The 25459-nt window shown below is 32.6% G+C and overlaps 4 protein-coding genes across 7 annotated transcripts; 2 read left to right on the top strand and 2 right to left on the bottom strand.

The window, feature by feature from the left end:
• Positions 1-972: 972 nt before the first annotated feature.
• Positions 973-3896, top strand: LOC123678105. The gene is made up of 3 exons (XM_045614909.1): positions 973-1355; positions 2836-2909; positions 3770-3896. The coding sequence occupies exons 1-3, from the start codon at positions 1113-1115 to the stop codon at positions 3810-3812; spliced, it is 360 nt and encodes a 119-aa protein (XP_045470865.1). The 5' UTR covers positions 973-1112; the 3' UTR covers positions 3813-3896.
• Positions 3897-4422: 526 nt separating this feature from the next.
• Positions 4423-15759, bottom strand: LOC123677692 (trissin receptor-like). Of its 4 annotated transcripts, none has more exons than XM_045614370.1 (9): positions 15710-15759; positions 11783-11827; positions 11321-11572; positions 10586-10730; positions 9599-9758; positions 7558-7758; positions 6505-6627; positions 4805-5103; positions 4423-4707 (listed from the first exon to the last, which is right to left on the bottom strand). In XM_045614370.1, the coding sequence occupies exons 3-9, from the start codon at positions 11454-11456 to the stop codon at positions 4524-4526; spliced, it is 1248 nt and encodes a 415-aa protein (XP_045470326.1). In that variant the 5' UTR covers positions 11457-11572; positions 11783-11827; positions 15710-15759; the 3' UTR covers positions 4423-4523. The 4 variants fall into 4 exon arrangements, with proteins under 4 accessions (XP_045470326.1, XP_045470327.1, XP_045470328.1 ...); XM_045614371.1 differs by lacking the exon at positions 11783-11827 and adding an exon at positions 15405-15469 and having other exon boundaries at positions 15710-15727; XM_045614372.1 differs by lacking the exons at positions 11783-11827; positions 15710-15759 and adding an exon at positions 12880-13287.
• Positions 15760-19483: 3724 nt separating this feature from the next.
• On the bottom strand, positions 19484-21012 carry LOC123678292 (transcription initiation factor TFIID subunit 10). Its single transcript, XM_045615269.1, has 3 exons — positions 20777-21012; positions 20550-20723; positions 19484-19734 (listed from the first exon to the last, which is right to left on the bottom strand). Exons 1-3 carry the CDS (start codon positions 20888-20890, stop codon positions 19627-19629), a joined length of 396 nt encoding a protein of 131 aa, XP_045471225.1. The 5' UTR covers positions 20891-21012; the 3' UTR covers positions 19484-19626.
• A 222-nt stretch (positions 21013-21234) lies between these two features.
• LOC123678291 (oligosaccharyltransferase complex subunit ostc-B) lies at positions 21235-22022 on the top strand. The gene is made up of 3 exons (XM_045615268.1): positions 21235-21489; positions 21546-21619; positions 21678-22022. Exons 1-3 carry the CDS (start codon positions 21351-21353, stop codon positions 21912-21914), a joined length of 450 nt encoding a protein of 149 aa, XP_045471224.1. The 5' UTR covers positions 21235-21350; the 3' UTR covers positions 21915-22022.
• The last annotated feature ends 3437 nt before the right edge of the window (positions 22023-25459 follow it).

The raw sequence follows: 25459 nt of genomic DNA, 5'->3' as shown, positions 1-25459 counted from the left end.
AGTGAATTTCACGCAAACTTCACGGACAGTTGAATATTCAGAAAGACGCATTTAGGTCGAGAAACCAACCCCAGCAGGTACAGCGAGGGCTAAAAATAGAACAGGTGCCACATTGTCGCTACATATGGTCATCCTGAAGTCACATCTTAGGGCAAGGAATGAAGACGTGGATCAAGCAGGGACTTGGATTGCGCTTTGGTATGCAAAGTCCAAAGCGATGCTTAACATCCCCAGGAAATCGGGGTACAATAGACCAGTACGCTCGTAGCTGTTACCTTGTAAACACATAACTTGTACAGCCAAATTCAATATATTAGTTTAGAAATCCGGTGTTTCATTATCCCAATTGAATAGAATCAAAGTTGATCGATTCAACCACAAATAATATCCTCGTCAAATTTATCAAACGACATTTTGTCGATTTCATCGAAAAACATCCTGCTTTGTTTAAAAGTACGACGCTCTATTTATAAATCTAACATAAATAGACGACGTAGTTCTTAAGGGTGCCAAAAGTCTCCTTTTAGTTACTTACTTTGCGTCCGGTATGCCGCTCCTGGCGGCGGCCCTGAATATTCTTTCTGCCCATAGGAAAAACACTTCAATATTGTGGGCCAAGGAAGGAAAAATGAAACACTGGAAATTCCACATTAATTTAATATTTTATTATTATATCATACCTACATTAGTTGGTTTCACCGAACGCCTCTAATCGAGAAAATATACTTAGGTACCCACAATTGACATCAAATTCAAACAAAGCTTGACAACATTTGTAAAATTGCATTAATGTATGGGATTTTCATGATCCCAATCCAAATAATGTTCATTAGTAAATTTCCTACAATAAAGGAGCAATTCACCTCAGAAATAATTATCAAGTTCCGGCAAAAATACGTCACAGGAGTTCATTCAAGTGCGATTGCTTTTCAAACATATACTTTTCGGCACATTATACCACACGTGTTGTTGTGCATTCTAATCTGTAAATTGGGGGGATTTTCGAACATTACTCACCCAAGAAGATGAAATAAGAGGAAATTTGAAATTCATATGGGTATATAAAGGAAGAAAAATGCCTCTTGCTACAACAGTACCATTTACCGTTCAAAATGAATACTCTTCGACCAGTTCTTTCAATCGTTTTACTAGTTGTTGTTTTGGTCAGTTGTGACCAAAAAGCCAATACAGGTGATGGCGATCAGCAAAAAAGTATAAATCGTGTTGTGAGGCAGTCTGAGACATTAGGAGAAATTCAAAGGCCTGCAGTCCAAGAAGTTCCAATCGATAGTATGCCATTGGAAGAACCAATATTGAACAGAAGATTGAAAAGGCATGGAGATGATTTATTGGATGTGAGTTTCTTTGAATATTTAACAATAAGCGAGTAAAAAGGGAGAATGAGTTTTTGAAATAATCTTTTTCCCCAAGTTTCTTCAGTTAGGAGCATTTGCACATTTGTATTAATGTAATTTTTTCATCAGCCTTATACTAAATTCCGTCTTCTGAATACAAAACTTAAGAATATAATAACTCTGATAACCTGCAGAGTGCTATGTTATTAAAATGCATAATTATGCATTTTATGTGTTTTCTGAAGAGGAGAATCTAACCTTCCAATTGGAAGGTTGAATTCAATGAGTCCCGGACCTATCCACTTAAAACATTTTCTTGAAAATTCAATTTTATTCGTCAACATAGTCACCTCCAACAGGGATAATTTGTTCTCGAATCACTTCTTCCTTAGAGCTGAAGGGCTCTGCTCATTTTGTTAGGGAAATGGCTTTAGTTGAATTTTTGGTGTGTTGTTGTTCTCAATGAGCTTATCAAAAATGTCTATAGCTACAAAGCACAAAAATGGACAGTTTTCGAGAAGAGGCTTAGCAAATGGATTTTTTTTTCATATTTGCTTAATCGAAGAACTCTTATTTACGGTTGGAATGGAATTTGGATCACTATCGATAATTTTTCATACACTGCTCCACACAATAATAAATAAGATACAAATTCCAAAATCCCCCTTTATATGCTAAAGTTAACGCCAAAAAAATTCACTTTTTCGAGGAACGACATATTTTGGGTATTTTTTGAAGAGAGACCATAATAACTGAATCGTCTTAATCAGAATATAACTGATGTCCAATAATATGAAGTATGTTTTCCAAAATGCTGCTTTTTTATCATCAAAATAACCCCCATGGAAATTTTGTCTGTCTGCAAATAAAAAAAAATCGAAACAAATCAAATAAATTATCTGAGAAATATTCAAAATTAATTTTGACCTCGGATTTTCACTCAGTGAATCTAACTCAATCATTTTAGACCTTTTTTAACACAACTCAAAATTCAAAATTACAGTTGATGGATTTAAAAATTCTCATGTAACATAATAAAATATGAATACCACATAATAAAAACAAATAATATATGTTGTTTGGAAGTCACCCAAATGAGATGAAAATATATTTCCAATCAACAATATCTGCTCAACTTTCAAAACAAATTTTTTCAATTATTATATCAATAATAAATTAAACAAAGAAAATTCCGCATATGCTTCATGAACCAAATAAAAACCTATTTCAAAAAGGTATATACAAGACAAAAATAGCGAAAACAAGTAAAGAACATCCCCCCTCCCCCGGATCCACTAATGTATTTGTTGTCATTAAAATAGTGGATCTTTTTAGGTGTTAAAAAAATTCGAATATTTGATTAAATTTGTATATAGGTACATATGTATAACATTGCTACCGATATTGGAGGTTTTTCAAATTGGGATCTATATAACTGATTCTAATGATTCTATTGTTGATGGACAATTTTTATTTCCAGGACTCGAACCAGGAAACTGAAAAAATGGCTACTTCTTTCAAGAAAGGAGGAGGAGGAGGTGGAGTAGCAAAAGGGTAAGTAGAATTGCAACAAATTTGAAAGCATACGATTTGAAGCGATGTTTTGGATCGAAATAGTTCAACAAAATTACAACATCTTGCATATGGGTTCAATCTAGTTTTTGGTGAAATATCTTTAGTTCAAATATCTATACAAAGGAATTTCTCTACTGAATGTTTATTGAATATCAAATGACACAGAATAGCTTATCCATTGTGCTTCACTGCTTTCTCAGAAAAAATAAAATTGAAAAAAAAAACACACCTTATAGATAAATTCTATTTCATTGTGTTATTCTGAATGATTTTCATATAGAAATTATTTCAATGTCACCTAATGCAATCCAAAGAACTAAGCGTTACTGAGATATAAAGAAAGCGCTGGTTTCATACTTATCCTGATCAATTTTTGAGAAGATTTCTGGCATTTACTATTTCAGAAACCTTTGCAAGTGTTTCATTTACAATCTCAAAGTTTCTCAAAGCCTAACTTTTGATATGATTCCCTGCACGTGTATTTTCTTTTCATTTAAACTTCATTCTTATTTATTTCATCCAATGATCTCTGAGTTTAATTATCTTTTTTGTTTGTTCATTTAATTAAATGCTTTTGGGATACACGACTCTTTGTTTTGTTCCATTGTAATTAATTTTGTACCTCAGCTTATTTGACCATTCTTCATTTTCGTTTGTATCTAATGAAAATGGATATCTTGCATTTTCATTAGAAGATGGATATCTTGCATTTTCATTAGAAGATGGATATCTTGCATTTTCATTAGAATTATTCGTTTTTATTTATAAGTTACTCACTGACCTCACAATAATTATATTCTTTCGAAAATATATTAATTTTTCATTTATTGTAATTTCAGAGGCGGCGGCGGCGGCGGTGGATGCAAAAAAGGAAGAAAATGAAGCATAACTAAATAATTATCGATTCAAATCTCAAAAAGTAAAATTCTGTGAAATTTGTAATAGAATATAGAATATGCAATAATAGTCGTTTTATCTTTCAGTTCCAAATATCCAATAATCCACCAATTTTTTTTTCAATACCCTCAATAATTCGAAGCTTTGAGCCTGCTGATCATTCATTCCTTATTCCATTGTTGGTCGACTGAAACTCCTTGCATAGTATTTCGTACTTAAAATGATCTATCATAATAACATCTAATTGAGTGAATCTTAACCTTCCACGTAAAAAATTACAATTAAATTCCATCTCAAAGCATGTTCTATTATAAATTAAAAAACAGATAAGGAATAGATAACATAAAATAAGATAGAACCACTTTTCGGCAACCAAAGTATACAGAAAAGAGTTATAAAGAAAGAAGACCAAGGCTGTTAAATTGAATGTCAAGTCAAAAGCTCAAAAAATTTGAAAGTAAACAAACTGAACAAGAATTACACAGTCCTCTCAAACTAAATTAAGGACCTGTAAAAACGTTTACTTCAATATTTGTTTCGTTACTAGACCTCTGTGAGATCTCTCAGTTCAGGACTTGAACAATATTATAGAATGTTAACTAACATTTTTATTTACGAGTTATAACATTACACAATTACACATATTGAGATTGATTTCCACAAATCCATTTTCACTATACAGTTACACTACAACTTTTATGAGGCTCTCCTGGAATATAAAGAATCTCTACGAGTATTCTCTTTGTTGGATCCAGTGAGAGTTGAATCATTTGTTCTTAATGTGTACCTAGAAGAGTATTTCTGCCTTTCCAATCGAATATGAAAGTTCTGACTCTGTTTTTTTCTACCAGAGAAGCAGAGTACCATACTCCGCATTTCCCTGAAAAAAAAATTATAGAAATTTCTTTTTATGCAATTTTCAACTTGGTATATAGGAAAACAGTACAAAACCGAACTACATACCAAATATAACTCACCTCCTGAAATTATTGGATAGAAACGCATATAATACTGGATTAACTGCTGAGTTCAAATACGTTGTCAAATATGTTAGAGGAGTCAATAAAGCACTCAAATCAGCTTGCGCTTGATTGGCTGACGCCCAATATAGCCAGATTTTTCTCAAATGATAAGGTAGATGGCAAAGTGCAAAGGTAACAACAATTATGATTAACATCTTTATTACTCCCCTCCTTGCTCGCAGTACGTTGTGGCTAGAGTTCATATTTTGAGATGTTAATATTTCTGCATTACCATGGTGACTTCCCATACGTAACTGTAACAAAATTTCATGTAGGTGCGAATCATACGAACACTAATATAAAAATATAAGGGGGGTATCACCAAGAAATTCGAAATATTGCTACAATCAGTGGTGTAAATATATGGTAGTAGAGCTGGTAAAATGTCAAGAGCTCGAACTAACTGCAAATCAGATACGAATTCTAATAAATCAATAAGATTTATATTATAATTTATAAGAAAAGATTAATTGTTAGAACGCATTGGTCGCTTAATTTGGTGACGTGTAAAAAAAAATAAATAAATCGATTATCCAGCTCCCATGAGCTCCACACAATCAATAACTATACAAGGTGTTCCTAAATTAGTAGTATAAAGGAAAATGAGAGCTTTTTGATTTCTTAGTTAATTTTGAGAGAAAAATGTCCTAACCTAAATTCGAGGTTCGAAGGAAAATGAGAAATTCCTACTAAACACAATGTTTGGCGAGACGTACTCGAGCCAAGCCAATTTATTGATAGGATTGCGTTGTATCATCCTGAAATTACTGATGGGATCGTCAATTTGGCACTAACTGATTTTTGCCAATTACACCTTCCCTTTCCTATAGCAGAGGACTTTGCCAGAGGGAAATTCAGCTAAAATCTCACAGCACACGGTGTTCCTAAGCAGTCACCCATCCAACTCCTAACCACGCTCGACGCTGCTCGGCTTCAGTGTTCCTAACATGAACTGACAATTACAGTGTGTTATGGGCAACTTTGCTGTACTGGATCTTTTGAAATTTCACAATAAGGTTTTTCAAATAATAACATTTGAGTTTATATTTTTCGAATGTTCACGATGAAAATAATTTTGAAATGTTTCAAAATATATGATTCAAAGATGTCGTTGAAATGTAAGAATCTAATGTTTTGAATATTTTCCTTTAAAAGTCATTTTGAACGTTTCAAATGTTAACGATCTTAAGTTTACTGGGTTGTATGTCCAGAATTGACACATTGTACATCTAATGGACGTTCGTCGTTCACTGAATTGAGCATACAATGAATGTTCACTGTTGAATGTTTTTTCTCTAAGAAACCATATGTGTAGTACTGGACCAAAGTTTCCTTTAAAATTTTTCTAAACTAACAGCGGTCCATCGAAAAAACATTCTGAAGGAATAAGGGAAGGTGCTATAAGAAAAAAACCTGAAAAAATCAAACTTTAATAACCTGTATTTCGAAAAAAAGTGTTTGCAGGCCCATGTTTAACGGACTTTTTTTCTTGAATTTATCCGAGGAAACTGTGATTTCCATTTGTTCCTTCACCCGGTGCTACACTTTGCTGGACACTTTTTAGAAGGTCCGTAATTCAATATGTTTTGATCAATATTATCGTTCTTTTTTTCACAATAAGTAGGTAATTCACAGATCTAACAAATATTAATTACCTTAACGTGATTGTTCTGATTTATTTCCATTTTAGAATTCTCAATGTTGTATGAGGAATGAAGTTGTTTTTTCACTTGCTTGGAACTTCTCCAAAGACATAGAGCTATTCTCGTGTAGAGTATCTGCAAAAAAATGAAATATATCCATCGGAACTAAATGATGTATTTAATTTTTTCAAAATAATATTTATTCATGTCAAAAAAAACACAATGTATGTATCCTCAAATTAAAATAATAACCAACATATTGAATAATTCAAAGAAAAATTAAATTAAATTGGAAAAATCAATTGTACACCAATAGCCACAGCCATACAGAAAAGGAAGTGAAATTTCTTGATATAATTAAAATGTGTTTTTCTAATATTTGAGGGTGAAAAATTATTTCAGAACTCCCATTTTGAATATAATAAAATTTGAAATATTTTTTTTTATATATTATACTTTATTATGTTTCTAGAGGTAAGTATTTCAACACGCCTCTTTCTAAATTGGCAATATTCCTATCAAGGATTAAGGAATCGTTAATATCTCGTAAAACGGAAAGGAGTATAACATAAAATGTATTCATTATACCTACACTGAAAGAAATGAAGCACTTAAGCAAAAATAATTCACTGAACACCTGGAGAAACAACAACAAAAATTCTGACCAAAATTGAGTCCCGAATCATAATATCCATAACAAATTTCATCCAAATCTGAAATCGGATGAGTAGAACGAGTAGAACTAATTTTCAAATCCGACACTAACAAACTTTTTCATTCCCAAAAGTGATCACAGGCACAGCTCAAGTTCTACCTTCAAAAGACTCGGAAGCAAAAAAGGGAAGAAAGAAAGTAAAGAAATGTTAACGAATGGAAAATATCTGAAGCGTAAAGGAGAATAATACCACGTCACTCAATAAGCCCTGAGTGGCACATGTCTCCACCTGTGCATACCACCTTTTTTACTAATTGAGAGAAGTGTTATAGAAGCTCCATAAGAGAGAAGTGTTATGGAAGCTTCATAAGAATTAAAGACCAAAACTAAGTTATTCATTTTTTACTCACTGTTAATATCATCATTGGTAAACAGTAAAGTAGACTGAAATGAAACATATCTGAAATTTCTGAGTTATATTCTTCTCTATTCATTATACATATTGTTTCATTCCCGTTTCCACTTGAAAAAACATTTATTATTGTTTTACCGAAAATGAACCTTGGACAACTGTATCCAATGGAAATGATCCATATCAGCAACATCTTAATCTGAAAATTAAAACTTTCAAATGTTTTTCAAATTACTTTAATGACTGCCAGATGAAATAAGAATAATTTAAGGATATTTTTTTATAGAAGCTGGTCATATAGTAAGACTACAAGCAGGGCCGCCGCTAGGAGCGGCATATCGGACATTTTGCCCGGGCGCCAATTTGTAGGGGCTCAAAGTCAGTTAATAAAACAAGACTTCTTGCAACTTTGAAATAACGTCGTCTTTCTACTATAGACTTATAAATAGAGCGTTGTGCTTTTAATCAATGTAGGATATTTTTTGATAAAATCGACAATACGTCGGCGTCGTTCGATAAATTTGACAAAGTAATTTTAAGTTAAAAATAGAAATTACAATAACAATAACAATAACAATCATTTATTGATCCTGTTGGACCCAGTGTTGGGTATAGGACAAGTCATATCAATACAAATTTACAAATAACTACAACAGATTTCTGTCATCTAAATACTCCTTAACACTATAATATGCCTTACTAATCAACAGCGATTTAACTATTTTCTTAAAACTTAATGTATTCATAACTTTCACAGAATCAGGTAAGTGATTGTAAAGCTTAATACACTGATAAAATGAAGATGTTTCAAATTTCCTTGTTCTGTGAACAGGCAAAGACAGAGTTTCAGTACTTCTTGTAGAGTAACAATGAAAATTACACAACTTGTTAAAAGCAGATTTGTTGTCTCTCACATATAATAAGCATTTATAAATAAATATAGAAGGCACAGTCAATACTATTGGCAACAAATGAAGGTTCACAATGTTCACGATGACCAACTCGGAAAATCATTCTAATGATTCGTTTCTGGGAAATTAATACTCTACTAAAATCCACAGAATTTCCCCATATTATGATGTTATAGGCAATATGGGAATAACACAAGCTGTAATATGTATTTATAATGGATTCAAGGGGGAGCGAGTCCCTTATCTGCCGAATGGCATAGAAGGACGAGCTTAATTTCCTACATACAAGATGTATATGATCAGTCCATCTCAAATTTTTGTTAACATATAAACCTAGAAATTTAACTGAGTTATTGGACATTAACTCATTGCCCAAGTAATCAATTGAAATTGATTCATCAAGGGCGTTCTTAATTTCAAAAAATATCAATTCAGATTTGGTAATATTAACAATGAGAATATTAGCTTTACACCACTCTACAAAACCATCAACCAAGAGCTCGCAGCGCCGTATAAGTTCAGGAAGACTCCGAGCCGAGACCGCCACCGAAGTATCATCCACAAAAATGACAAGCCATTCGAAAACGAAATCAGGCTCTTCATTAGAAGAGTATAAAAAGCAGAGTTCCCAACACGGAACCCTGAGCAACCCCCAAGTCGTTCGTGAACGCGCGAGAGACTGAGTTACCGACTTTAACAGACATAGTCCTGTCTGAAATGAAACTTTGAATCCAACTGAGAAATATCCCCCTAAATCCGATATTATGCAACTTGCTTACAATAAACTGAGGATCAACGCAATCAAAAGCCCTCGTAAGATCGAAAAATAAGATTTCATATGAAATTGAAGGGCGGCGAAATTTTATTTTGCCGGGGCGCTAAAATCTCTGGCGGCGGCCCTGACTACTAGTCAATATCAGAAGACTTATTCTTATCCTCCAACTTTAATGCAATTTATTGAAAAATTGCTCTGAAATACAGTAACCCAAAACTTGTTACTTGTGTTTTACAATTTTTCTTTATGAATAAAATTCTAAATGAAAAATAAGTCTTGAATTTTTCAATGGAATTAAGTTTAATTTGTCGAAGCTCTGAGAATGTCCAAATAGTAGTAAGAATCCCACTTACCTTGAGTCGTTCAGGTGTAAGAATTCGTTTACTTATGATTGGATAAATAATTGCGAAATATCGTTCAATACAAATACCAACTAGTATTAATATGCTGGCTGTACTACTCAAAGTTTGGACGAAAAGGTACATCTTGCAAAGAAATTCTCCAAGGGCCCAACTACAAACAAAAATTGAATCAAATATTGGGAGTATAGATGTCAATGATACGAATTTGATATTCTTCAAGTTAATATAGGTAATTGTTCTGTTATTCAATTCGATTTGTTTCATTTCATTTTATGTAGATAGATAACTACAGGAAATGTTTTATTTTTGTTTTATTTTTTTGAATGAATTTTAGTGTGATATGTTACGATTATTTTAATTATGATATCCAATTCATGACTCACAAATAACTTTGAACGAAAAAGGAAATGAAAAATTGATATCTACATGAATTTAAATCATAATTTACAAAGAGGTTTTTTCTATTGCTCTAGTAATTTTCCAGACAAATGTTCATTGAAAATATGAAACCTGGTTTCGAGAGGAGTTCTCAACTAAATCTGATGGTGCGCCTTCTCTCGGGGGATTGCATCCTTGGATCACTGATGGAAGCATCACTATAGCAACTATCATATAGACCCCTCCTACCTAGCAGAGTGTTGTGACTTTGCCGTAGAACGGTTGGGCTTATATACCAAGCAACGTCCATATCTCGGGATAGCAAAGAGCCACCACACACTCCCCTGCCATAACCGACAACGCCTCAGAGGGAGACGTGCGAAAGTAAAAAATGCGAGAGTGATGTTGCACTATCACAATAATACTATCGTGAAAGTTACTATCACCGCGAATATGAGCCCTTACTTATGGTATCCATGTTGAAGCATCATATTGTGTTTGACCTTTATGTATTTCGGTTAGTATTTTTGAAATATAATAACCATAATCAAATGCTTCTTGAAAAATTCCAAAACAAACCCTAAAGTTATAGGTACTCACCTGTTGATTATATATACAAAGAAATTCTGATATATACAGAATACACCAACACATAAATCAGCAAGTGCTAAATTAACCAGAAAAAAATTTGTAATGGATCTCATACGGCGATTTGATATTATCACGAGAATAACCATTGAGTTTCCTAGAAAAAAAACGAAGTATAAGAACACTACTATTATACGTACCTACATCAGAATATTCATTTATATTATCATATTCTACTGTCTTTTCCAAAGTTAGTTCAGAGTTTCATTTACAGATATTTTTCTGAAAATTTCTTCCATTGATTGACATAATTTTTTTTCCATAAATCTTTGTTATTTTGAGATAATGTAGCCGTAGGAGTATTGAAAGTCTTTTACAGGATATTTCAGTATAAACTGGACAAATATATGTAGTCATGTCATTTCTGAGCAATATTATATTGAGTGTGGTAAGTTATGTTTTTTGGTCATATCAGAGTATATTGAGTGCTCAATTCAGAAAAGGTGAAGAACTCTGAAAAAAAATAATAATGACGGAAAAGGAGATTTGTTTGCTCGGTTGCCAAATTGAATTTCATTTTCTGAAGGAACCCAAGTTTCTAAGAATTTCTGTGGAAAATTTCTTTCATAAATCGAACAAAATTTTTTGTTATTGTCTTGGCACGGTGAAAAAAAAATTCACCTGAAATTGTTGAAATGGAAGGGATTAGTTCATAGTTAGATATAGTATAAACATTAAATTACTCACCAAAAAAGCAGAAACAAAATACTGTAGAATACAAAGTGAAAAATACTGATCTCACATAAATATCATCGAAGATATAATGCTCTTCTTCTGATGTACCATTGCCGATGATGAATGTGGAATTGTTCTCGATATTCATTTCGTATAGGTAACTGATCAATTTTTTTCATTTGATTCAACAACAATGGTCAAGAATTCGGTACTGTTGAATAGATCCATAATCCATCATTTCTCTAGAGATTCTTCTACATCATGCTGTAAATATTTCTTCATGAGCGAAGTAAAATACAAACAAATATAGGTACATCATAATTAATAATTTTAATCATCAATGTGATGATAACTATGAAATTTCTCGACTTTCGTATTGAAAACAATCATTTCAAACTCAACCTATTAGAAATCGATATATTTATAATGAACAAATTTTATTGGATGTCTGAATCAGTATCCAGTAATACTCACCAATTGTCATGAGTTTTGTATTGTGTTCTTCTGCAACGGTTGCATCTTAATTCAAACAAAAAATAATATCATAGAGTTGTTGTTGCCACCCAATTAATTATATTTTCAATTAGATTAGATTAGATTAAATTAATGTAGGGGTCGATTGTTTAGAAAGCAGCTTTTTAGACTGCCACCACTTTGATTTTTTGTTTTATTTTTGTACTATACTCAACAATTGAGATCACCAACCATATTGGCAAATCTAACAACGTCAATGGGAGCTTTGGCTATCACTTGAATAATATACAGATTATTCCTAAATTGGAGGTACAAACTAAAATGAAGGGTTCGTTGGTTAATAATAAAGAAAAAAGTCCTAGAAAATATGGGCTCACAAGGTATTTCTTGTAGTCCTACTTTTTTATGAAATTATACGAGTTTATCCAATCTTCATGAATCATTATTCATTGACACAAATCTAAAAAATGAGCACCAATATAATGAATGTATTCATTACAACTTACTTAGGTACTGGATTTTTATGTTGATTTGCATTTTCCTGAGAAATTCGAGAAAATTATTTTCTCAAAATCGGAATCAGATACGATAAAAATACGAGAATCCAAACATTTTTTTATCAGAAAAATTATTATTAAACCCAAAAATTCCGAAATGTCCGTCTGACTTTATGTTGATTTAGTTATTCAATTCGTTAACCGTTTACTCAATTTGTACAGTTTCAGTTATTTTGAATTTTCTTTTGGTTGAATATTAATTTTGTCATTTTAGAATTGAAATTATATTCCAAGACCAAATAAACCAAATGTATCATTAAGATATATTATTGTGAAGGAATAGACACAAAGATGTCAATTTTTTATATTGAAATTTTTCTAATTTCAATATTAAATCTTCTTCAAATGTAATACCATCCTCGAAAATGTAGGTATACGCAAAGCATATACTCATCAGATGAACCTGATAAACCAAATTTGAAATGTTTGTTCAACCCACTACGAAAGTACAGAAGAATTATAGTTAATTGGCATTTGCAAAACAAAACATGCGGAAATCAATTCCATTCAATTTTGAATAATAGCAAAAGGGAGGCTCACCTGCATTTTAAACATGCACATCTATAAAATTTAGTTTACTTGAAATTAGTGAATATTCCCATGATATGAACCCCTGCCAACTTCACGATAGAAAATGGTAATGAAAATCGAATAGGAAAATGTTCTCTCTTTACTTCCTCAACATCAAATCAGATTTTACGACAGTATTCGAGCTAGTGAATGAATCCAGACAGTAGTTTTTGTTTATTTTCAACGCTGGACTTCAAACGAAAAGAAGAAGAAATATTTAAATAACTCACGGCAACGAAATATTATAGTAGATGAAAATAACTGAAATTTATGATATGTTATCGAACGAACTATTTATTGTTAATAAATACGCGCCAAATCAAAATGTTTCCTTTACTGAATAATAAAATTATACAAATAATCTTTCATATTATATCCTCAGTCCAGATGATACAAAATATTTTCGATATCGTCATGAGTCCCGATGTAAATAAAAAATTCAAGAAAGGCTTCGATGAGGTTTAAAGCGCTTGTTCATTCATGCGCTTACTGCCCCCTTGTCGAATGTATCCCTTTGAGCTAGAAAAAAAAATGAATGGTACATTATCGGGCTCGATTTTTGAGAGAATTAATTTGGCGAAACCACAAATTCATAAACTGTTTTCAAGCTATAAGAGGAAATTGGAAAATGGAGTGAAATGTGAAGTTCTCTTCTTTACTGCAAAATGTGAATTTTGTGATCAAAATTCGCATTTGGGGTAGCCAACTTCACACTTTCCGAAATTTCGAATAATCGATATTTTAGTTTCTGTAGGTGGACAAATGCCATTCTTGCAATTGCGATGAAAAACAGAATATTATACTCTTCTGAAAAAAAGGAATGCGTAGAATGTTTTTGTTTCATGTTCAGCACTAGTGATAAAGAAGATATGGGAGCTTTACCTACATTTCACGCCATTATCCAATTTCCTCTTATAGCTTGAAATTGGATTTATGAGGTTGAAGTTTCCACCAAATTAATTCTCTCAAAAATCGAGTTGGATTTTTTATGTTTACGGCTCATATGCCAACGGAAATTTGGAAAGACAATTCAGGACATTTTTTTAATGGAATCGACAAACGTCCTTTGATAGATTTGACAAGGTGATTTCAAGTTAAAAAATACGTTTTCACATAAAATTGAAAGGTGCCTGGGAGGAATAGCAGAAGCTCCTTCAAAAAAAAAAAAGATAAGAAAGCAAAGCAGGGTGGCGAAACTTATAATTGTTTGCAGTCCTTAGCTTAGAAGAAACGCACTAATATAGGGGCCTGTATTCAAGATGTACCTATTATCAGGGCCGGCGTTAGGGGTGAAACAGTGAAGCGACTGTTTCAGGCGACTCTTTTCGATGGGCGGCAATTTAGCCCAGTTTGTGGCCGCCCTTTCATATTTCTGAAAAAATATAGTCTTGATTCTTGAAAACAACATGAGGTTGGTCTGCTCTGCTTCGTTTATCAACATTCCTTGCAATAAAACTTTCCAAACCGTCTTTATTAAGTCGCCTGTTCAATAAATAACACATGGCAACCCAACCAATATAAGCAGCATGGCCTATTACTTTAATTGAATGAGGGATGGAATGTATACCACAAAGACGAAAAACAACACTTCGAATTACGTGGAAGTTGTTTACACATTCAATATATGGAAAATTCCTACGATTCTGAATTCGAAACTAGTTATAAATGCTGAATGCTTTCAGTTAAACATATGTTCTTAATCCCATTTAGTTGAAACCCAGTGGAAACGACTTTAGAAAGAAACGATTAGCAAAATCGCTAGAGAAATCAAAAAAGGCGAATTATCATCGAGGCAGGTGATGTTTTTTGTTGGGGGGGGGGGGGGGTTGTTTATTAATACTTTTTCAGCAGGGGTGCCAAAAAATTCTTTGCTTCAGGCGCCAAAATTGCTCACGCCGGCCCTGCCTATTATAAGATTTATAAGTATGTAATTGAAAATATTTCAACTATGAGTACTGATAAACTGATAAAATAGCAATTCTGTCAGTGGTGTAGACTTTGGGGAGGATCAACCAGTCGTTTGCACCGTTGTAAGCCTCTGGTCAGGGCCGCCGCCAGGACCGGCAAACCGGAGATTTTGCCGGGGCTCCAAATTTTAGGGGTGCAGTTAGTTAATAAAATAAGACATATTTTTTGACACAAAAATGTTTTCTTAGTGAAAATTCAACTCTTTGTAGTAAAATAATAAAATTACCAGGAGCCAATTTTTTAAATCGAATAGGTGCTCTCAAATAGTGTTATAAAAATATAAATAGGTACTAAAATGCACCTTCAAAAACTATGTCGTCTTTTTACTACTACGACATATAAAATTGAAAAGATGCCTGAGTGTTATAACAGAGGCTGCTCCAAAGAAAATTCAGATAAATTAGGCAAAGCAAGGCGGCGAATTTTATTTTACCGGAGCGCCAAAATGTCTGGCGGCTGCCCTGCCTCTGGTGATAGCCAGACGTCATTCAGTAAGATTTTGTAGGGTTTATAATACACACACTTACCTGCCTAATATGAAAAATAATACGTCGAGTAGTTTGAGTGTACAGGCTGATATTGTTCATAAATTCTGAAAGAAAGGAGAAAGGAGACACATTTTATTTAGGTAATTTTCATATTTTGGGCTCAAGATTCCATAGATGAAATATTTCTAATTGCTTATAATACATATGTCTGTATAAAAATGAATTAAACCTATTTATTCAAAATTAACGAAATTTGCATGGTCATAATATATAAAAAAAAAAATTCAGTTCAATCTGAAAGCGATTTCGTATTTATTAGCAATTATTCCCAAGACGCTACTTACCTAGTATAATATTTGACAATTCATATGTACACTTACATTGTATCTATTGTTATCACGTACCTACTATAATTAGCAATACCAAAATCTGTCACCACAAAACCAAGGCCGTAATTGAGAGAATTTCTGGGGGAAAAGTTCATTGATTCAAGAGAGTAAGCATAATAATAATAAGCTTTCAAAAGCATGAAGTGTAACTACCTCCTTAGATCTTAAAAACATGCTTCTCCAATAGAAATGATAAAATTTAAAATGGTTATAAGTAATAAAAACACTTTGTATTATTTGTTGACATTCCTTAAGTGATTTGCGTTCAGTAGATCATGCCATTTGATCATAGAAAGATACAAGCTTCAACAATGTTTAGAAATCCCGGTTAAATTTAGTCTTATACAGGATGTTTCCAAATTAGACGGAACCTTGAAGGAGGTGTTAGTATTTTTTATCATTTATCATTTGCTGTCGATTGAGATATACATATTTATTGATAACCGAAAAACAAGTCTCCGAGATATTTAAGTTCTTGTGTTTTTCAAAAAATTTCTCACTTAACTTTATTTTTTGACAATTTTTTCTACGTTGAGCAAATTTGATTTAAATTTTGTATTATTTTCATCATAAAAGGATATGATATGCATGAAAAAAGCAAAGCTATGCTGTATTAGATGTTGAATAAGAATTAGTATGATTTGAAAGTTGGTATATGAAGAAAAGAATAGTAAATTTCTAATTTAAATTTGCCTGCAACTTTAGAATTCCACAATATATGTATGACAATATCATTTTAAAATTTGCCAAATTCCTTCTTCATTTCCTAAGAAAGTTTTCGTTAGAATGCTGGCACTATAGTTTTGTTTCAGCAGATTTTGATTTGAAAGGGAAAGAAGCAAATAAAGGGGAGTAATGAATCAAATATTTTTTTAATGCAATTAAACTCAAAATTTCAGTAAAAAATGTTTCATAAACTATGTTTGAAATGATTTTCACCATTAATTCATTATGAAAGCACGTGCCCTCTTTCTTATTTCTTCAGTTGTTACTTTTCGACTGAAATTTACCTGAATCTTCTCGCTATACTTCGTCTATTCCAACGGTGTTAGATCCGGACTTCTCGCTGGCTACGAAAATAATCCAAAATTATAATCAAATTCTGCCAACGTAGAGAAAATTGACGAAAAATGAAGTGAGTTACAGATAATAGAAATCTTTTAAAAATCATAAAAACTCAAATATCTCGTAAACTGTTGATTTTGGTTATCAATAAATATGGCTCAAACGACAGCAAATGAATCATACTATCAAGTTCTCCAAGGTTCGCGTCTAATTTGGAAACATCCTATATTTTTTCCGAGAAAATCTCTGAACCGATCGCTCTGTCATTTCATCACAATATTAATATTATTGTAATGTACAAATTGTTGAACTAGAGTGGTCACAAATGATGAGCTTCGACTCACTTATAGAGAATCTATCGATTCCCTCGAAAATATTCGAGTTAAGTTAAATTTCGAACTAAAATGCTAAAAACAGAAGAACTCGGTGTAAAAACTTGGAATGATCAAAGCCACACCCCTAAGGGATCCGTAGAAAGGCTTTGCTAACGGTCGAATGGAAAACGGCCTGAATGCCCATAAAACTCGGCATTTCAGGGCGAATAATTCAATGTAGGGATGTGTGGTTCGTTCAATTTCGACGAACCGGGTCCATGGCTGAGACGACCCGGTTCAAAAGACCCGTTCAATTGACCCAATAGTTCTTTTCAGCTCACTAGCTCAGATCGAATCATGTACGTTTTGCGCATGATTCAAAGATCCGTAGATCTGGTTCTTTCGTTCTTTGTTTTTTTTCTTGGTAAAGATTGTTAAGTTAATATCAGCTTTGTATTTGTTAGTCGGTATGTTTTCAATCGGATCGTGAATTTGTGATAATGATTTTTTTGAGACATAAACATAAAGGAGATTATCCATTATCATAAAGTTATAAGTTACTGAGATGGCAGAATATAATAAATTGATAACTGGTTCATGAGATGATTATGGACCTTTCGAAAAAATTTCAAAATATAATATATATTCCTTGTTCAAATTGATGATTTTGGAATATTTAAATGACTAAAGAAGAAGTAAAAGTAAATCATGAATGTACTTTGTACAAAACACTAAATTCACGAGGTCTTGAATTATTAATTTTAACGAAAACTATGTATTATGTAATGATCATTACTTGTATCTATTCCAACCAAATAAATACAGAAGATCTGAAATCCCTCAAACTGATATTAACCCTAATTAATATATCTTGTTCCCGAAATGGATGTATTTTATTACTACCATAATTATGTTCCTTTAAGGTCAGTCCAAACCGAAACCCATCTACCTAGGCTCGGATAACGAACCATTCTATGGATCTTTGGGTCCTAAAAGATCCTCAGATTGAATGAACTGAATGTGAAAGTTTGGCTCATTCGGATCGGTTCGAACGAACGAATCATTTTCAGAGAGACGACCCGATCGAACCATTCGTTCTGAAGACCCGGGTATTTTGATTCGTTCGTTCGTGAACGACACATCCCTAATTCAATGGAGTTCAGTCCAGTCTTCAACTACAACATATGTACAACACTTGTACCGACAACGAGAAGAGTAAAGATTTTCACATCTGTTCCCGAGACCGGCGAAAAAGTACCTGCGACCGAGCCGCAACGACCCAAGTGGCCAGCCACCCTTAAAATCGATAAGATCTAAATATCATCTTCTTCACACATTTTAAGTGGGTTGGAAATAAATTGAATAAGTGTTTTTATCCCCTTCTTTTATTTCCCTAATTTGTCCTTGGCCGTGAACTACTTAGTCACAGTATAAGGACCACAACCCACACACTGATGAGGAATCCGTACGAAATGTTGTGTTCCTCTTAATTTCAAAACTGCAAGTTCGATCGAAATGAAAATTTGCATTTGAATGTGTACAAAATAACATGATGATTGCGTAACTAGACCTATAGAAAATTCAAGAAGAATATCGAACAAATATTAGGTATCAAATCGACGGAGTTGGGATCTTGGGTGTTTATATAAAATATCAATTGCAGGATAATCACATCATCAGAACCATAGAAAATTGAAGAAAAACATTAAATATTTCCGTGATTACAGATTCAATCAATGGCGACAATGAGGGGGGAGATGCAGAGGGGGATTTTTACTGCCCCCCTGAAATATCGCATGAACTTTCTATCTTGAAAAAACCATAGAAAATTCAAGCACATATACCAAAATAAAATTCTTTTGTGCGCGCGTTCATTCATACGCCAATTGCAACCTTGGAGATACAATAATTGTATATAAGTATACATATAGTTGATTCCTTGTTTTCCTGTTATTATTGCCAATAATAATATAACCTTAGAATTATTTGAGGAAAAAATTTATCCTACCCCTGAAAGGCTCAGATTACCTACATTTTGGGTTATATTACAGGAAATAAATGAAAAACAGAAATGAAAAAATTAATTTCTCAGAACTTGACTCCTAATCATGAAACTTCTAACATATACATATATTGCTATGATATACTGAATGCAATATTTTTACTGCAAAGTCCTAGTACCTAATGATGGTTTCAGAATTTTCATTCGGATTTTGGAATAGATACAAATCCCTTGGCTAGATATTCATCAAAAACCTTTTCTGAGTGCGTCACGATAATTCACTTCAATAGAAATAGGTAGGGGTCAACTTTGAAAATTAGGTAAATCAAGCCAATAATAACAATTACGCCTATTTTACCATATATTTTCTCCGATGATATCAATTTTAAAACATACACATCACATTCTACAGATAAGTTTTAATAGTAATCTAATTTATAACATTTAATAATGGGTTTTCATCCACATATATGTATACTTAGCTGGAAATGTTATACATAATATTGTGGTTTTCTAACAGTTATTCCAAATTCAGCAAGAGCAGGTGTCAAATCTTCCATAGTCAGACAATATCGACGATCTTTAGAACTTTTAGAATTCTGAAATGCAAAAAATAATTTTACTATTATGCCTAAATCTGATTAAAAGCAAACGTTATATTGTAGATTAGAATAACAGTGCAGGTTTTTCCTTTTTGTCATAGGGCTATTGTTAGGAAAAACATTAATTCAATTAGGTACAGCCAAATATTTTCAGAATCAATAAAAGGACTTGAAATTTTCTAGATATTTCAAAATGAGATAATTCTTTGCTATTAAAAAATCCATTTCAATTGAACCTTTTTTTAGACTTATCAAGAATGAATCACTCCAAATGCATTTAGGACCACATCTATTTTATTATATTTAGTATTGAGAGACCTATGGCACCATAGTCAGTAAGTCCATTGGCTAGGATTATGTACACCTATTACGAAGGTCAGTAGTTCAAGCTCTGAGTCGGAAAAGAACATTACTGGTTATAGGGGATTGTCTAATCATTCAGTTTCACTGTTGGGTCAGTTGGGTGAAAAATTAACAGTACTGCCTTGAAGTGACAATGGAAAAGAATAACAAAGCCTACAAAGAATACATCTAGTTCTCCTGATACAAGCTTGAAGCTTCAGAGAGATCTCACTAAGGCCTAGAAGATTCAGAATAGAAAACATTGGCATAGTATTATAAGAGAAATGTGACTTGAGACATGTTATTGAAAATCTATTTTAATATATATTTGTTGAATTAAGTTGAAATAATCGTAAAATAAAGAAACCTATATATTCATATAATACTACAGAAAAGGAATTAATCACATTCATGAAACGAAAAAAAAATTAAAAGAAGTGGTAATAGAGTAATTTTAAATGATAATATACCTTAGAGGAGCTACTGGAGTTATTACTGGTTCGCATTTTGCAGTGATGGAAAGCATCATTAGCAATATCTGAAATGAATTTTTGGGCTGCAATAGACACCAATCTTAGAAGCCTTGGATCTTTAGGTTCAAAACCACTAGTTCTCATGATATGCCCAGTAACAGCATCGGGAATCTGAAACAATATCCATGATGATTCAAGAAAGTTATAAAAGATAACATCCTTACAGTTGGATGATAATCTTCTAATTGCATGAGAAAATCAGAAAGGGGTTGACCCAAGGTTAATTCTGGTTGATCTTCAGTCATTTTTTCAGAGGGCTGTTGTTGATTTTGACTCATTGTTCGTACTGTTCAAGAAAATCACGAAGTTAAAACACTGAGAACTGGGAACAGTTGAAATTATGATGATGGACGATGGTGGTGCTCGTCGCTGGTGTGACATTTACACCTGACCCAAACAAAAACAAAACATAAAAAATAAAAATGAAAATAAATTATATTTTTCAATAACTGGCCTCAGTAAATTACACTCGCAAAAGATTGGTTGTTTGTTGTTCTCTGATGAAAACTAGGACAATCAGATATATTCATGAAAATTCATACTAATCAAATTATATTTTATGAACAATTGCAAGCTTGTTCTATTATATTAATAATAAATATAATTTTATTTTTCTGACAGAAGATATTTATTACTCTATGATTAAACGAGTTAGGTTAGAAAAAACAACAGATATACATTTACAATTATTTGGATATTTATCAATAAATAGAAGAATTTCCAAGTGAGAAATATAAAATGGAACAGTTTTTCACGATACCTTTCACAGTTTTAGAAGTACCCAACATTAAAATCAAAAAACCCTCTTGGTTACATCAACCTTCCTCCTCAACTGTTTTTGCACTAGTATTATTCTCTTATTTCTTGGTAACTGGAGGTATATCAAAAATAAAATGAATAATTCTAATTTATATTGCTGAATATTATTTCCAGGTATAATTTATGATGTTATAGTGGAACCTCCAAGTGTTGGATCCACAACAGACGAGCATGGTCACTCTCGACCTGTGAGCATAATCAACATATTTATGAGGAAACTAAATAATCATTTAGATTTTTTTTTAGGTAGCCTTTATGCCCTACAGAGTAAATGGGCAGTATATTATGGAAGGATTAGCTTCTAGTTTTCTTTTTTCTATGGGTGGTCTAGGTTTCATAATTTTAGATCATATTCACTCTCCTTTAACACCCAAATTAAATAGATTATTGATAACTGCTGTTGGATTCATATGTGTATTGATTTCTTTCTTCACTACATGGATTTTCATGAGAATGAAATTACCAGGATATCTCAGTTCTTAAGTTGAACTCACAACTCATTTTAATATCATTTTTTCAAATTGAACAATTTGTACTATTCATTATATATTATCTGTAAGAAATTTTGTATCTAAAACCATATCAATTATACAGGTTGTTTCATTGGGATACGGAAATACTTCACAGGTGCTTAAGTGGCACCAAGGCGGTTCTGGAGATACCCCATTTATTGTGTCTTACTGTCTTCGTAGCCGAGATACAGAGTGTTTTATGAATTTTGCCTGTTTCTTTCCGAAGCCATATCAAACGAACCACTCGATATATTTTGTTCATATTTGGCAAATTTGTTCCTAATTGAGAGCTCAAACGTATCATGCAATAACCGCCTTGAAAATCCAGGTCCGGGTTAACAAAAAATTATGAATCGTTTGAATCCTCGAAACAACACCCTGTACATCGGAATTTTGAAAATCTGTTTTAAAACACCACTAAAAACTAAACTTCAAATTTTCGCGCAGACAGTGTTACTGCACAAATTTTCAACGTGAATGTGGAGTTTTTGAAAACTTGGATACCTGAAAGTGGTTTGAAGTGACTTTTAACAATGAACTATCAAAAATATTGAATCCATAATTATTTCAACATTACTTTGTAATTCATTTTTACATTAGTTTTCCTTTTTATACCTGTATACTATTTCAGTTTCTATTTATTGAGAATTGAGTTGCATTAGGTTGATATCGTATATTTTGAAACAATTACCTATGAACAAAAAAACATAATAACAAAATAATTAGAAAAATAACTACAAAAGCGGCTTGAAATGTCCTCCATTTTGATCTAAACATTTTCTTGCTCGTTTCAGAATATCTCGAACTGCTTTCCGAATCACATTTGGATTGTTTTTCATTTTCTGGCCTAGCCTCTTCTTCTGATTTAGCTGATCCCGAGTATTGATTTCAGAGGAATAAACTAACGATTTCATGTGACCCCAAACATAATAATCCACGGGATTCAAATCAGGGGATCTTGAGGGCCTCCCCGACCAATCCATGAATTACCGAAAATGTTATTTAAAAAGTCTCGAATTAGCCTTTAATTTGGCGATGCACCATCGTGCTGAAAGAACATGGCAGCAGTGTGCACATTCACATAATGGAGCAAAACTGGTAACACATTTTCCAAAAATTCCAGGTATACTTCGCCGGTTAAACGTGCAGGTAGAAAATAGGGTCCTATTATTTTATTGTCATAAACACCGCACCGGTGCACCATACGTTCGCGGAAAATTTATGTTGAGAATGATACTGCCTTGTGAGAAATGGATTATTTGTTGCCCAGATATGATGATTTCTAGAATTAAAAACACCATCACACGTAAATTGGGCTTCATCTGTTAACAGACATCTATTCAATATTTGAGGATGTACTAGTACCCATCTAGATCCATCATGTCTTCGTATGTACTTGAAAACTTCCCCAAATGTTTTATTCTTCGGTCAGGGAATCACCTTTCATACTCCCTTTTAGCTTCTACTCCATTTCCCCCACAAAAACCATAAACAAATACAAATATCGGCATATTTCTCATTTGAAAATGTATAAGGCATTTTTTTAATTCACAAAACACTAAATCACTGATAACAATGAGGAAACTATATTAATATGATCTGAATTGTCCTAAACAACAATGGTCTTCTGTCTAAGTGATGATTGTCAACCTACTTGATTGAATACGAAATTTTATGATTATTCGCAGTAGTGAAAACAGCTCTGGTAAAAGAAACAATAGACTTTACACACAAAAGAGGACTATGCTCTCAATAACTAACTTATAGATTTATCACTAAAAGTTGCTTTAAACCACTTCCATCAAACCAAATTCTTAAAAACTTCTCGAAAACGTTGAAAATGTATGCAATAATGAGAAACGACGAGAGAGTAACTCACAAATAAAAACTGAAATGGAATACAGCAATAAAAAGAAAAACCAATGTGAAAATGAATTTCAAAGTAATGTTGAAATAATTATGGATTCAATATTATTGATAATTCATTGTTAAAAGTCACTTCAAACCACTTTCAGGTATCCAAGTTCTCAAAAACTCCACTTTTACGTTGCAAATTTGTGCAGTAAAACTGTATGCGCGAAAATTTGAAGTTTAGTTTTCAGTGGTGTTTCCGAATATTAAAACAGATTTTCAAAATACCGATGTACAGGGTGTTGTTTCGAGGATTCAAACAATTCATAATTTTTTGTTAACCCGGACCCGGATTTTCAAGGCGGCGGTTATTGCATGATACGTTTGGGCTCTCAATTAGGAACAAATATGAACAAAATATATCGAGTGGTTCGTTTGATATGGCTTTGAAAAGAAACAGGCAAAATTCATAAAACACTCTGTATCTCGGCTACGAAGACAGTAAGAAACAAAAAATGGGGTATCTCCAGAACCGCCTTGGTGCCACCTATGCACCTGTGAAGTATTTCCGTTTCCCAATGAAACGCCCTGTATAATATAATCATACAACCACCTTGTTTGACATGACATCCATATTAGAGTTAGACATTTCAAAGAATGATTTATTTTAAAATTTCAATTTTCCAACATAAGTACAACGTTTAAATATCTCAGAGAAAGTCTCAGTTGGATACAGTTTCCATAGTGCAGTTGAAGTTATATTAGTGTAAACAGTTTATTATTGCTTGTTTGCAAACAGCCTTTTGTTATGTTCTAATATAATGAAATGACTAAAGGACAAAATAATTGTAAATTAATAAAAATGCACTCGGTAACTATGAAGATATAATTTGAAATTTTCAAGTATCGTAGTTTGTATTGATAAATGAAATTTTGTAAGAAATCTGAGATTGAATCTGTATTTTTGAAAATAAACAGGAACACAAAATTTCGGACGACTATATTTGTATTATACAGTCCATTCAGGAATTATTGACATCCCGGGTGGCTTTGGAAAATCGAAATTAAGTTGGTACTGGCTCATTCAGTAACATTTTGAATTGCAGATTTCGGGTTGGCATTGGAAATGTCATTGACAGGAGGTTAGATTTCAGTTTGTTTGCATTATTGGTTTTGATCGAAGAGATTTTAAAACTTAAAAGTTGTATCAATTTCAAACACACATTGATTAGTTTATTCGAGTATTTCTCACAGTACTGTTTGAAAAAAGAAGAAGGCAAGTCATTACAACCTGGATTATTAGTGGAAGAAAACCTGTGCAATACGATTTCACCTTCAAAGAATCATTGAATGATTTGATTGTTACCAGAAGCTGAGCCAAAAGCAACCAATATATCAGCCTGGATGAAATTTGACCAAAAAGCATCTGGATTTTAATCAATCAAAGACAACATTACATAAACTTAATTGGTTACAAGTTCAAAACAGTTAAAAAAAGGAAAATTCTTCTTGATAAACAGAAAAATATAATAAGTTGAGTACGATTTTATGGTGAATACGGAGAATATTTGCAACAAAATGTGAAATTCATTTATCTGGAGGAAACTTGGTCATTTGAAAATGCCAGCATTATTCAACAGTGGACTCTAGAAAGAAAACAAAATG

The sequence above is a fragment of the Harmonia axyridis genome, chromosome 4, assembly GCF_914767665.1.
Source record: "Harmonia axyridis chromosome 4, icHarAxyr1.1, whole genome shotgun sequence".
Taxonomy (NCBI): domain Eukaryota; kingdom Metazoa; phylum Arthropoda; class Insecta; order Coleoptera; family Coccinellidae; genus Harmonia; species Harmonia axyridis.
Note: the sequence above shows the minus strand (reverse complement) of the source record. Positions and strands in the feature narration are given on the sequence as shown.